Below are 14,589 nucleotides of genomic sequence, written 5' to 3' on the forward strand. Positions count from 1 at the left end.
TGCCTTCTATATACTCACATGAGGAACTGTTTCTCAGGCATTGTTTTTAATGCTTTTTGTAGATGCATTTGAATTATTTGTAGTCATTATGCAGATTTATAATAAGATATAAGTTCACACCATAGAAGGCAAATGTGCTGGTGTCAGCAAAATGAAGAATAAGTCCAGTAAAAAGTATGGCAACACACAAACCAGGCAGTATATTGAAGAATTCAACCATATAATACTAGTTAAAAGCTTTTAATGAAGGAGGTAAGCGGTTTTACACAACAGTTCATCAGACCAAACAACCTTCAGGGTGTAGTCCATTTAAATACAGCGCATCAACCAATCAACATGTAGACAACTTAATTACATTAATTTAAAGTGGAACTAGCCACAATTTCAATATAAATTCAAGTATAACAAGAAATAAAAACATATAATGTATAAAATATAAAACTCGCATATATGTATATATACACAAAGAAACCTATGTGGTGCATAGGAGTATGTGTTAGCCAACATCCTTGAATGGTATATATTGTTTTATTTTATTTTACTGATAGTCTCCTTGATTTTAAAGTGGGCTTGACAGAGGTTCCCTCATTTAAGCCCTTCCCTGTATCTGCCCTAAGTCTTATAATCCATTTGGCTTCCTTGCTCTCAGTCATATTCCTAATATCTCCTTCTCGAATTGTAGGTGCAACCCTATCTATAACCATAAACCTAAATCCATGACCATTTCCTGATGTCACCACATGTTTCGCTTGGGCATTGTTGGCTGACCTAATTCTCATATTGTAAACATGTTCTCTCATCCTCTCTCTGAGGGACTTGTTCATTTAGCCAACGTAAAATGATTCACATATTATGCACTTGGCAAGGTAAACCACATGAGATGTCTTACAGTTGGCATTGATCCTAAATGTATATTGTTGCCCTGTATCTGGATGTATAAATGACCCAGTAGTATCAATATAACAACAAAAATTGCAATTCCCACATGGATGCATACCAGTAGTTCTTTCACTACAACTACAACCCTCCTTAGGATGGCATAAAAGCCTTTTCAGGTTATGTTTATTTTTATAAAGGAAGGTGGGATGTTCCCCAACCACTCCCCTAACTTCTGGATCTGTAATCAGCACTGGCCAATTCTTGTTGATAATGTCCATGATCGGTTTAATATCTGTAATGCAGAACATGGGTATTTAACCTGATTAGATGTAACTTTATTATTATGGTAAGTTGTGTCATCACTTGTAGGAGAATAATACAGTCTAGCTCTATCTAGCCTAAGGCTATCGAGTTCTACAAGGTTCTCTCTATCTCATACATACATTTAGAAATGTTATTAGGGGGCAAGGAATGAGAGCTTCTAGACTGAATGCCACTGAAATGGGATTTCGTAAAGAGTTGGTTGGTCTAAAAAAGAGATTGAATGCCAGGGGTTATAAACCCCATGAGATAGAGAGGAACCTTGCCAGACCTGGGGGCCTTATTAGAGATTATTCAAATGCAGTGTGCTAACTTTTTCAATGGACTCTTTCAATATTATGAGTATGCTGAAACATAATTGGTTTATAATTTCCTCCAATGTTCAGCTGAATAATTTGTTGGGTGACAAACCTGTTATTGTTTACATGAGGAACATCAATTTTAAGAGTTTTATGGAGAAGGGAAATGAATACAAAACTAATAGTTGTAGGACTGACATTAGGGGTATATTAAAATGTGGGCTTTGCAAAATGTGCCAATATGTCCAAACAGGTGTGAGTGTAATTGTTAATGGGCATACCATTAACATAAGGGGGGAGATATAACAGTGACACCAATTGGGCTATTTATGTTGCTGCCAGATATATCCACCCTTCTACATTGGGAAAACCATCAGAAGGATAAAATATAGGTTTTACGAACACATAAGAGATATTATTAGGAGTAAGGACACAAATGCTTTATTTAGACATATCAAAAGATGTCCATCATATGTTTTTAAATTTACGGTTATAGAACAGCTTAAAAGGGATGTGAGGGGCAGGATTATTGAGGATCATTTATTGGTAAGGGAGCTCTTATGGCAACTTAGGTTAAATGCCCTGGTAGTTCTTGGCCTTAATGAAGCGTGTTCTGTCATTCCTATTCTGGATCTGAAGATCTTTGACTATAAAATAAGGCTTTTTTATAAAAGTTTTTTTACAAAAGTTTTTCAACATGTTGAATGTGGTATTGGAAGGTTTTTATACACATGGCTGCTTTTATGTAAGTATGTTTATATATATATATATATATATATATATATATATATATATATATATATATATATATATGATACATGTTTTTTAATTCAGCATTTTTGCACAAGTAGTTTTTTAACATTTTTAGTAACACTTGCAGGTTTATATGTATTGTCATTTGCCTTTTTAAAAAAATATTTTTTATATTTGGTTATTGCCTTGGTCATGTGATCAAGACTAATTTCCTATGTAAGGGGTGCATTGTTTTAATTGCAGTAGTTCTGATGAAGTCCATAAGTGGATGAAAGCTCTCAACTTGCCTACTACTGTATTTTTCGTCATTAAAGTGCAGTGTGAGTTCACTTGACTGTCTCAGTTACTTGGTTGCCATACTGGTTAGTGGTTTATTGGATAGTTACTTGTCTACTACTGTATTTTTCGTTATTAAAGTGCAGTGTGAGTTCACTTGACTGTCTCAGTTACTTGGTTGCCATACTGGTTAGTGGTTTATTGGATAGTTTTTGGTCGTGGTGATATTTTCTTGGTGCTGCAGCTTTCCTGCTTTAATTGTTGTTTTGCACATTTATACAGACCAAACGGCATTCTCATGACATCTAAGAAAGTTTTGACCACTTCCAGTTGTGCTTTCAGCTCCTCATCTGATGAACTATAGTTTTAAATCATCCACAAAAAATGAGAAGTGTTTACACTTTGGTATTGTCTGAAAACCAAACTGTAGCCATGACCTAATATTTTAAGTAGACAGCTTAATGGGTTAATGGCAAGACAAAAGAACATCGGTGACAGAGTCACCCTGGAATATGCTCGTTTGATTTTTTTTTTTTTATCCCTGGGAAAATAATTTCCCCTTTATCATTGGTTAGCTGGAAAGTGGTTTGCCTCAGTGCCATTGTCACTGCAGTGTAATTGATCAATGAAGGGTGCATCATATACATCTGTAAGTGCTCCTTTATCCATGAATGTGGGATACTGTCAAATGCTTTTTTGTAATCTGTGCATGCCATACTTAGATTCTTCCCTTTTACTATTCTACATTATGATGTCATTTAACAACAAATGTTCTTTTGTTCCATATGACTTTCTTTTATTACCCTTTTGATCTATTGCCACGACTGACTTTTCTTCTAAATAACTGTAAACTCCAGTGTACAGTTTCTACATCACCAGAATTTTAGGATAGTTTGCAGGTTCACTCTTAAGGAGGAGTATCGTTTTTTTCTGTTGTTAACCAATACCTTTAGCCAGTAGTTAGGTACTATATCTGGGTCTGGAGTTTTTCACTTAGGAGCTTTTCTTAATTTTGTTTCAGTTTCTCTGTCTGTTACTTCATCCCATTTCATATCCTGCACATTTGAATTTCTTAATGTTTCTTTTACTACTTCTATCCATTTGGCATCTTTGTTATGTTCCACAGGATCTTCATAGATATTTCTCCAAAATATCTTTTTTCGGTGATGTTTCTATTCCTTTTGTTTTGTTTACCCAAATTCTCTATAAAATGTTTTGGGCCATCAATTAATTGTTTATTTTCTACTTTTCCTTTATATTTATTGGCATCTTCTATCTTTTTCTGCCTGTGCTGTCTTTAGTTTATTATTTGCAATAGTGTATGATAGATCTTGATCTGTTCTAATGCTGTGCATTCCTTTTATCACGTCTTAGTATTTTTGTTGATCTGTTTCCTCTTCTATGCTGTTCTAACAGTGACACATCTTGTTTTAATTGCTTTATAGTTTTCTCTATTTGATACTTCCGTGAAGGAATTTGATTTCTTCCCTTATTGCCCTTTATTTTTGTGGCAAGTCTTTATCTGTTATTAATTTTGGTCTACAGTAATATATCCTATTTAACTCTGTTATAACGCATGAATTTCTGTTAATAATCTTAACTACTGTATTAATTTGTTTCATCAGACTAACATTCTGGGTATTATTGATGACTTTCTGTAGTCTATTTCTTTCATCGATCATAATATGTCTATTCATCTCTATTTAATAAAGCAACTCTTTCCTTAGATCTTTTTCTTCTAAAGTAAGGGAAAATTATTTGTCTGTGTCCTACCAGCATTCTACAAAAAGTTCCAGAACATCTTTCTGTGACATATTCTCTTCAGCTGCATCCTGCATAATATGTTGCTCTTTCGCATGGGAACTCATTGGCTCTTCTCTCAACATCTGACTGCATCAGAGTTAGCACTGTTTCTTGTTCCTTCCCTTGCTGTGTAACTCCAACTGAACTTTTGTACTGCTTTCTTACTGAAGGCTCCAGGGTATCTTCATGTAGATACTTCTGTTTCAACATGTTTATCCTAAATCTGTGGATTTGCTCTTCCCATCATGTTGTGATGTTATCAGAGCTGGATTTTCTACACTAAATCGTTCACTTCACAGGTAATTCATAATGTTAGCTTCTATTGCTTTAATGTCTCCATTAAAAAAACTCTTTTCTACTTCCCCGTTTGCTTCCTTATCTTTACTATTGGAAATTTTCCATATGCAGATGCCTTTGCTTTATTTCTTTTCAAATATCTTTGGTGCTTCTCTTTTGCATTTATTAGTTTTGTTTTCTCTTTTGCATAAATATTGCACCATAATAAATCTCTTTTTCTTTTCCATGTCTATATTTTTTCTTCAGATGTCTCCTGCTCCACCTGTTTCTCCTTACATTGGGGTCTCATTGTTCCATCATGCTGTGACATAATCCATGTTAGACTTTCTACACTAAATCCTACACTTTGCAGGCATTCCTTAACTTTAGCTTCTATTTATATAAGTTATACTGTACTAAGTCTTCTGTTCTATGTTCTCCCTTTGTGAGCTTATTTTTTGTATTGCAAAATTTTCCAGTTCTGACTGCCTTTGCCTGTATTTCTCTTCAAATATTTTGGAGCTTCTTTTTTGTATTGATTAGTTTAGTTTTCTCCTTTGCATAAATATTACACCATATTGGATCTGTCTTTCTTTCCCATGTCCATGTTTCTATCTTTCAGTGGTTTACTGTACAAAGATATTATATGTGACTTAGGGTACTCTCAACCAACACACATTTTCACAAAAACGCGAAAACACAAAAGCCAGGAAATCTTGTCAAGTGTGTGTTTGGTAGTGCTTTCTGTGCCAATCTCTCTCACACCTTCTGTATAGCATAACAACCAATGTCACAGAACACACATTTCCCCATTGTCCATGTTTGTTTTTATACCTTTCAAAAATCTCTAGGTTTTGTGGTTTATATTTTTATACTTTCTCAGTCACTGCTTTTTGTAAATAACCCAAGGTTTCTTGATCTATATAATGTTTTTCATCAATCTGTTGTACTAATGAACACAAATTTTCATTTGAAGCTTTAGACAGTTCTTGTTGTGCAAGTATTTTTCTTATCTCGAGTTTCTCTCAATCTTTTTGAACATCTTCTATCTGGATTGACTGTGCTTCTTGTTTAATAGTAACAATAAATACTTTCTTTCTTATCCTCAGCAGTCCACTCTATCACCTATATGGCTCAGTTTTGGCCTATCGGCTTTTGTGTTTTTTGTGGACTACTTCCTTATACAACAGGGGAGCAATCCTCCACCTGAGCGTGGCTTAACCACACTGTAAGGATGCTTCCATGTCTTGATGATTCTACACTGTAATTTTTTCCTATCCTGGCACCAGTGTACCTACAAAGACTGGGCACTTTTATGCTGGGACTTGTTCCACCTAGCACTGTTTTGTTTTTTTGTTTTTTTTACCTACTTCTGTCCATGACATATGCTGTATAAAATACAGTATATATATATATATATATATATATATATATATATATATATATATATATATATATATCAAGTTAACAGAAAATGCACCATTTTGTAAACAAAATTGCTTAAATCAGAAATAAAATATGAACTGATGCATTTTAGATTTTGAAACTGCTTCCAGTGGTTTACTGCACACAGATATTGTATATGCTTGGGGTACTCTCAGCCAACATACATTTTCACAAAAATGCTAAAACACAAAAGCCAGGAAATCTCGTCAAGTGCGTGTTGGGTGGTGCTTTCTATGCCAATCTCACTCATACCTTCTGTGTAACATAACACCAGATGTCCTAGAACCTTATGTCAACCTTGTTAGCCAAATGTATACCAGCTGAGAATCAGTGAGTTTGAACCTTGCTGGCATCATGTTAACTCTGCAAACACTGAAAGCAGACAATCTGTGACTGGTTTTCACATGTTCTGGAATAAATAATCAAAAGCTAAAACACCTCTGAACTCCTAAACACTGAAACTACCTTGGTTCTTTTCTCACTTACAAACAGAAAGGCAGTCCACTTAAAACCTCTTCCACTGGTCACTTAGAACTAGTTGTAAGCTACCATACATACTGAAAGTTTTAAATCCATCGCAAAATGTGTTACAAGCAATAATAAAGGGGAGACTTCTCACCCACTTGGCAGCTTTACTGCATAGCAGAATTTTTTAATGAAATATGAGAAAAGGGAAATAATGAAGAGAGACTTCCTTCACAGCGCAAACTGCTCTTTTGACTGTGTTTTCCCAATGTAGTTTTTAGTGGCATATATCCCAGAATAACTTCTGTAAACCAGCACTTCTCTGATTCAAGAAGAAACATAATAAAAAACTCAAAGTATTCCAGTAAAGAAATACACACAGTTTTATTTCAGCATCACAACTACTGTATGACCAGTTAAAACATGAAATCTATTCAATACAGTCAAGTAAAACAAAGAACAAAGTAAACAAAAAACAAACAGCTCGTAATTTGGTTCTTGCCGATATACAGTTTCATTCACATATTCAGCCTAAAAGTCTAGGCAGCAACTTAAAAACAGAATACATAAAAAGGTGTGATGTTTCAATAACATTTACAAAAATACTGTATAACCCTGTGGACTTGGATAAGAAATATAAAACTCTGAAAATAGCCGATACAGCTTGAGAGACAAAGAAATAAGCCAAGGCTCTGTGGAATCTGTAATTACTAAAATACAAAATGAGAGGACCTTAAAAAGATGTGCTCATATTTTATGAAAAGAGAGTTAAATTCTTATTCCTTTCTTTTGTAGCCCTTTTTTAATTGTAGAAAGGCTTATTCCAACACACATTTTATAAAAATATACTTTTCTCATTTAAAGGGTTAGTCAAAGTAATATACAATTTTGTTGTTTTAGGAATTCTTCTGAAATACCATACAACATTGTCAGATATTCTCAGAGTTTTACTTTGGCACAATTTCTTTATTCTCCAGTGTAAAACATCCATGCAGGGACCAGAGTCAAGCTTTCATTATACAACTTCTGAGCTGACAATACAAATTATATATAGCAAATATTACAGTGCTTTGTATCAGTGTTTAATAAAATAGATTAAACATAAAAAAGCCTGCATGGTTAGCTGTGCAGCATACAATACCTGTCCCTTGAATTCATGATCTATGATTTACATTATACAGTCTGTGACCAAACTCTTACTGCTTGCTGGCTCACATGTCACATAAAAAGTCAGAAAGAAAAAGTTGGATAAACATTTTCGGACTGAATAATATGTTGGGAATGCATCATATTAAATCTACAAAGTGTGGTAGTTTACTCAGTTATAACTATCTAAGATAACTTTTGTAGTTATCTACAAACATTAGGAATGTCCAAATTCTCAGTAGCATGTTATAGTTTAACATGTTCAGGACATAATTTTTCTTAGCCCATAACTCTACCTCATTCATTCTGACTATGCTTAAAAGACTAGTGAAATGTGCATTTTTTTTATTTATTTAATTTGAAATACGTTATAATTAAGAAGACCCTACTGACCAAGACTCCTTATTATGCTAATTGCATACCTACTTTCAATACAGTGAACCAAGCACTGAGTAATATAATAACAGGTTCATGCACATAAATGAGCATTTAATTTGTCTATGCTTTTCACTATTAGGCAGTCTGGACATCCCAAAGTCTTTTTTAATGAAAGTGATGAAATGTACTTTAATAAAAAATATGTTAATTTGATAGATTTGTATTTAATGGTTGTATACTTTTTGTAGACAGATGGAAGGGTCATGCGCCCTCTCTGCAAATGATCATTAGAACTGTTTCACTATAGGTATCTGAGGCTAATCACATGGTCATCACATGACTGCCCCAGGGTCACAGGGCATATGAAAGTTAATGGATTCACTCCAGTTTCCAAATCCTTTTTGGGCTACAGCCAACATGGTACGCCATTCCTCCAAGGTGACAGATGTGACACAATGAAATGAAGAGGTAGATATATGCAATAATAAGCCCATGCCTTCAAAGATTTGTGTGACAGCCAGAAACGTTAACTGACAATGCTCCAAGTAGTCAAAACAGTCAGGATAAAAAGGCACAGCTGCATATAAGTAGCTGACTGCACATTATCTTTGCGAGTCTACTTCATGATGTTGACATATACTCTAATTATACACTCATAGTCTCATCACACAGTTCAGTTTTAAAAAGTTTAATTTTACTTGTTTATTTTGTTTATTTTAAATTTGTTAACCAGGGTAGAGCACTGATCCCTTTGGATTAATTCATTTTCCAATATCTGCTTTATCCTATTAAAGTTCCTGGGAAACTGTATAAGGCAGACAGACATTCCTGGCTGGGATGCCAATCCACTGCATGATGTGCACGTGCGCACACACACACACACACACACACACACACACACACACACACACACACACACACACACACTCACACACACACACACACACACACACACACACACACACACACACACACACACACACACACACACACACACACACACACACACACACACACACACACACACACACACACACACACACACACACACACACACACACACACAAACACCTGTGGGCAGTGTTGGAGGACATCTAGTTCTCCTGCTTGAATGTCTTTGAGATGTGGGAAGAACCCTGACAATCCAACACAGAAATGCAAAGTCTGCACAGAACACATCCCAGGTGGAACCAAACTACAGAAACAAGTTTTGAGGCAGCAATGCACTAGCCATTGCTTCCTTGTGCAATGCAAGTTCAGCTTTATAAAATGATGTGCATGGAAGTTTTTTAAGGTACACAAGCAGATTTACCTGTGCTGTGGAACAACCGGATATAGTGCAGTAGTGGCCGTACTACGTCATCTACCATTATGATGAGAATAATCACAAAACTGTACCATCTTCATCACAGCGCATCACTGTGGTAGTTTGATGTCTTAACCATGTGGACAGGACTGAAGGGAAGGACATCATCACAGGCCCTGCAGCACTAGCAAGGCTTTTTCTGCTATGAGACAAAGTCTAGCTTGTAGCGCATAATGGCAGTGGGTGCAGAGGGTTAAGGCTGGGAGATGTAGTTCCTGTGGTAAAGGGTTTCATTCCCTCAGCCCTCAATTACGTACTATGTGACCCTGAGTAAGTCACATAACGAGACAGTGCTAGGGGGGCAACTGAGACTTTGGGCTACGATTATTAATTGTCTCCTGCACTGCAAGCCTAGTAACAGGATATAAACCTATTAAAGTATATTTCAGACCTGGAGATACTGTAACATCAGGGTGCCACCAATCATGATGGCATCATTTTCATGGCAAATCCATAAACCATCCACATTGTTCTACTGGTATGGCAAAGGGGAAGGCACAAACATGATATAATGCCAAAGTTCTTTTAAGTTCACTTGCCTAATCCCTGAGATTACATTCTCTGCTGTAATATAAAACTCCAGCAAGGATACAGTACAGCCTTAGACTATATACAACAAAATACTCAAGTATTCTCTTACAATGCATACTTACTGAAGACTTGTTTAATTGCCATTTTAAATGGCCAGGTCTGAATTAACAAGCCTGAGACTTGAATCCTTAGCTTGGTAAGTGCTTATTGTCTGGACAAGTCAACAGATTCAAGAATTAGAGAAAAAGTTAAAAAATAAATAAATAAAAGATACACAATGAATTTTTTATTACATCTGAGACCTAAAGAGAGTCATCTGTCTGTGAAATTTCTGATCTTTCAGGCACAGTATTTTTAACCCTGTCTGAAGTTAATTTTAAAACACGTTTATTATTATTAATTGTAAGCAGTAATGCAAGATGTTATTGATTGCTCCATTGAAAGACAAATCTTTTCTAAAACTTTTTAGCCTATAGAGTAAAATGCCTGAGACCTACTGTAGTAATATTTACTGTATCACATAGTAATGCGCTACTTAAGTCCATTTTCAGTCCAAATACTGGTTGTTTGCTGAGAAAATGAAGTGTTTCACCTAAGGTAGCATCTATGCTGCTATAAAAGGACCAATTATTTATTATTATGGAAATGCACTAAACCAGACTAGCAATTTTTTGAGGGAGAATATACATTACATTCAACGTAACAGAGGGAGAATATACATTAAATTCAATGTAACAGATGTATGCACAGCTAACTCATTCAGAATAAACAATTAAAACATTAACACTACTTTTCAACAGTTGATCATTTGAAAACAAAAGTGCACATTGAAGACAACTGAATGAAACTATATAATGCAGATTTTTTTTATAAATATATTAGCTAATAACATATGGTATGAGGTAAAATAATTATAGCTTAAATGCTTACCTACAGAGACACACTACAGAACAAAGTACAGTACAATTAGGTTGATGAGCTTTTGTAACAAATTATTACAAATGCTATTATTTGCTTCTCTTGTACATTTTAAAGTTATTGCTCTTATATAATTTTATACAGCATCTGATAACTAATTAAGCATCACCTTTTAATATTCTAATGTTGAGATGTAGCATGGTAGACAGTCCCAGCTCTTACAGGCTTAGTGTCATATTAATATAACCAAAACTTACTACAAATAGTCGTTTCAAAATAACCATCTTTGAAGAACATACCCTGCAATATGAGACTGTAGAAAACTCAACACCTAGGAAATGTGCTACACATATCAGTGTGTATGTTTGTATACACAATTAGGATTGTGTACACAAATAGGTATGTATGTGTGTGTAAACTGGCATGTCATATACATACTTTACAAGCATGCATCTAACATGCATGGTATGTGCAAAATGCATATATGTCATATAATACACACACACATAAGCATTTTTAAGAACAGTTAATCATTAAAATAATGCTCTGAATAACCTAACGCATTGTATACATAGTTTCCATTTTTAGAAAACATGAAGTTTTGGATATCTTCCATCAAATGGCCAGAAAACCACAAAAGATAAAAATATATGTATCTCAGTGTACTGCTCTAGTGCTTAAAAGAAAATAGAACTCTAAAGCAAGTATGAATGATATTCATTAAATATAATATACAAGATAATGTCTGCCTCAGATCTAAAATGCTGGAGTTGAGATAATGTGCAAGCTACTGAATGTAAGATAGAAAAAAATTTAGTATCACCGGCACATCATCATACAGTAATGCAATTTATTAAACAGCAAGACATGCAAAGACAGATGACAGAAAACAGTTTTAGTGACGTCAGGAACTCAGCAACTGATAAATATATCTAGTTCCTGCCTGAGCTATATACATTTTCTGGTGGTGGTTGAACAGCAAAAGAAAGATTAAAAACAAAAAGTCTACAGATTGATATAGAAATGAATACATTGTATAGTCTTTGTAAGTTAAGAAACCTTGATGTGTGAATGCCTTTATAATAAGATTGCAAGAAAAGAAAATGCCCCCAAACTAATCACATTATATATATATATATATATATATATATATATATATATATATATATATATATAATGTGTGTGTGTGTGTGTGTGTGTGTGTGTGTGTGTGCATTATACTTTAATTTCCTGACTGTTTGGCAAGAAGACAAGCTTCATTTTAACAAGTTTGAAAAACTACGAATAGTCACTCTTTGCTTCATAAAAGACCTACTTAGTAAACATCATCTATTTATTCTAGTCAGAACTTCATGTTAACCATTTTAAATACACTAGCTTTATTTTTACATGCGTGTGTGTATATATGTTTTCTAAACTTAGCAAAACCAGTACCTTTAATATATTTCATATAATGAAAACTTATACATCTGACAAATCATAAAGTCAGAGTGACAGGGGCTTCAATTTAGAACTTAACAGTCACATTTTCTTGTCATAAAGAAAAAAATGTACTTGGTTTCAAAAATATACTACTTTATATTTACTGTCCTTGACACCATTTAAGTTTAGTCATCTTTGAATCCTCTTTGACCTGAACTGTCTGAGTGCATCTTTATAAATTATGATTGCAAGCCTTGCAGACTTTCCTCATAATAATATAGAAGAATTAAACATACTCTTGTTAAAATTTCCCTCTTATAAAGCTCATGTCTATTAACATGATGCAAAACAGCTGTCATGACACTAAGCAGGACAATGAATATGGATGGAAGTCTGGGCAAAGTGTAACTAAATGCAGCATAAAATAGCACAATCACCAGGAAAAGGAAAAGCCTGACCACTCTAGTATGTAATAAACAAAGGAAAATAAAATAATTATTGAACCCTAACTAGGCACTCATAGTAGTGTCCTAGAAAAAAAGTACATCTGTGCAGACCTTTTGAGGGAATCTATGTTCATGACTGTTACAGAGCTTCAGCTCTTTATGTGGTCAATGGCTGAAGCCTGCTTAGGTGAGATGAACAGACTGGCTCTGAGGTTTGGTGATACTGGAATTATTATCAAGTCTAGGAACACAGTCCTATACATGTAGATGTATGGTGAGTTTTGACACCCCTTTCCCATGCAAGAATTATTTTTTTGAAGTCTATTTGTTCCGCTTAATCAAACAGTTGTCAAAAAACTGACCTCTGTCTATTCCTTCACAGATAGCTCACAAAATTAAAATATGCTGTCTCACTGATCTGTGGATTTATGTAGCAGTGTTCTTAGCTTTCTCAAATCACAGTATCAAAACTTCATCATCACCAAAATGGGGAAGAAACAGTAAAAGGAACTGCTTATTACCATACAACAATTAGAAAAAAATTTAAAACAATTACTATCATGGATGGTATGTTAGGTTATTCAGATTTCTAATACCAATTCAGGGATTCTTTATTAAAAAAAATCAAACCTGTTTAGATTGCTATAAACCTATGTGTCTAGGGTCTTGCATTACTGGAAACTGAACAGTCCTACCAACTGATCTCACAACTTTCCAGTTGCTGGGTGGAAAAATAAGTAAAACAAGTTCCTCTTAAAGAAGGAGGTACTGAAACAGTGAACCATATGAATTTGTTGCTGGTAAATCACTTCAAGTATTCAGAAACACCTCTGTTGTCCCTTCAGTTGCTCATCATTGGAGAAATAAAGTTCCAAAGCCATAAGCAACACATCCACTTCATAACTGTAAACTGGGACCTACTGGCATTGTTCATGTTAAGATGGAAATAGTCTTCAGTTCAGAGTTGCACAAACAGCCCCATAGTTAAGCTTTATGAGTAAATGGTAATAACTTCACGACCACCACCTCGAACCAGCAGCACTCTGTTAAGTCTTTCTGTTAAAACTTCCAGGAACTCCATATCTTGAAAAATGATGAATTAAGGAAGAACAAATAAAACAAATAATAATAACAAATACAAATAAATACAAACAAAACAAACAAATAATACAGCTAATAAGTGGAACTGACAAATCAGTGAAAAACCTTCTAGATATATTCACAAAATTGTACATTTTGTCTGTTGATTAATAACATCTACAATATGTCAAATAATCATTTTCAGAGATCACATCAAGATGTGGAAACTAGTCTGATGAAGTCTATGAAAAAAGTCAGTTGTACACTGCTTTGGAACCTTAACTATTAGTGCTGGCTACAATGGGATGAATACTACTGTAGTATTGTGAATGTTAGATGCAGTGCTAAGTCTATACAGCTAGTAAAACAGAGCAGCATTGCCCCTCAAATTAAATCCATCTGTACCCATTTCAAAGTATTACATGAAGTGTTAACAGTATTTCTTAAAGAAACAGTGTTCTGTACATCAATGTGTTACTTAAGTTTAGGTCGTTTATTGACTTAATATACTTGAATTATACATGCACACTGTGAGCATGTCTTACTCGTAGTTACGTGTATGGAAAGTAGAGATATGACTGAAGGATGTTTATAATGAAGCCAGCCTTCAGAAAATTTAGACAACAAATGTTAATTTTCATTACAGCTTTTTGGGCTATATTTACACTAACATGGTGTTATATTTCTTGCCTCCAAAAAGCTGTTTGATACTGTTTTCCACTCTTTGTTACTAGGCAAACTGGCTAAAACTGGGTGCTATAGTGATGTTTTGCAGTGCTGTACG

The 14,589-nt window shown here is 34.5% G+C and overlaps 1 protein-coding gene across 2 annotated transcripts in view; it reads right to left on the reverse strand.

The window, feature by feature from the left end:
• Positions 1–13,083: 13,083 nt before the first annotated feature.
• Positions 13,084–14,589, reverse strand: part of SLC12A7 (solute carrier family 12 member 7) — a 2,260,604-nt gene continuing 2,259,098 nt past the window's right edge. For both annotated transcript variants that reach the window (XM_044065144.1, XM_044065145.1), the window contains one exon: positions 13,084–13,808. In XM_044065144.1, coding sequence (XP_043921079.1) covers positions 13,717–13,808 — 92 coding nt within the window. In that variant the 3' untranslated portion in view covers positions 13,084–13,716. The remainder of the gene's footprint in view (positions 13,809–14,589) is intronic.

The sequence above is a fragment of the Protopterus annectens genome, chromosome 3.part0 (assembly GCF_019279795.1).
Source record: "Protopterus annectens isolate FY-2018-M chromosome 3.part0, PAN1.0, whole genome shotgun sequence".
In the NCBI taxonomy this organism is placed as follows: domain Eukaryota; kingdom Metazoa; phylum Chordata; order Ceratodontiformes; family Protopteridae; genus Protopterus; species Protopterus annectens.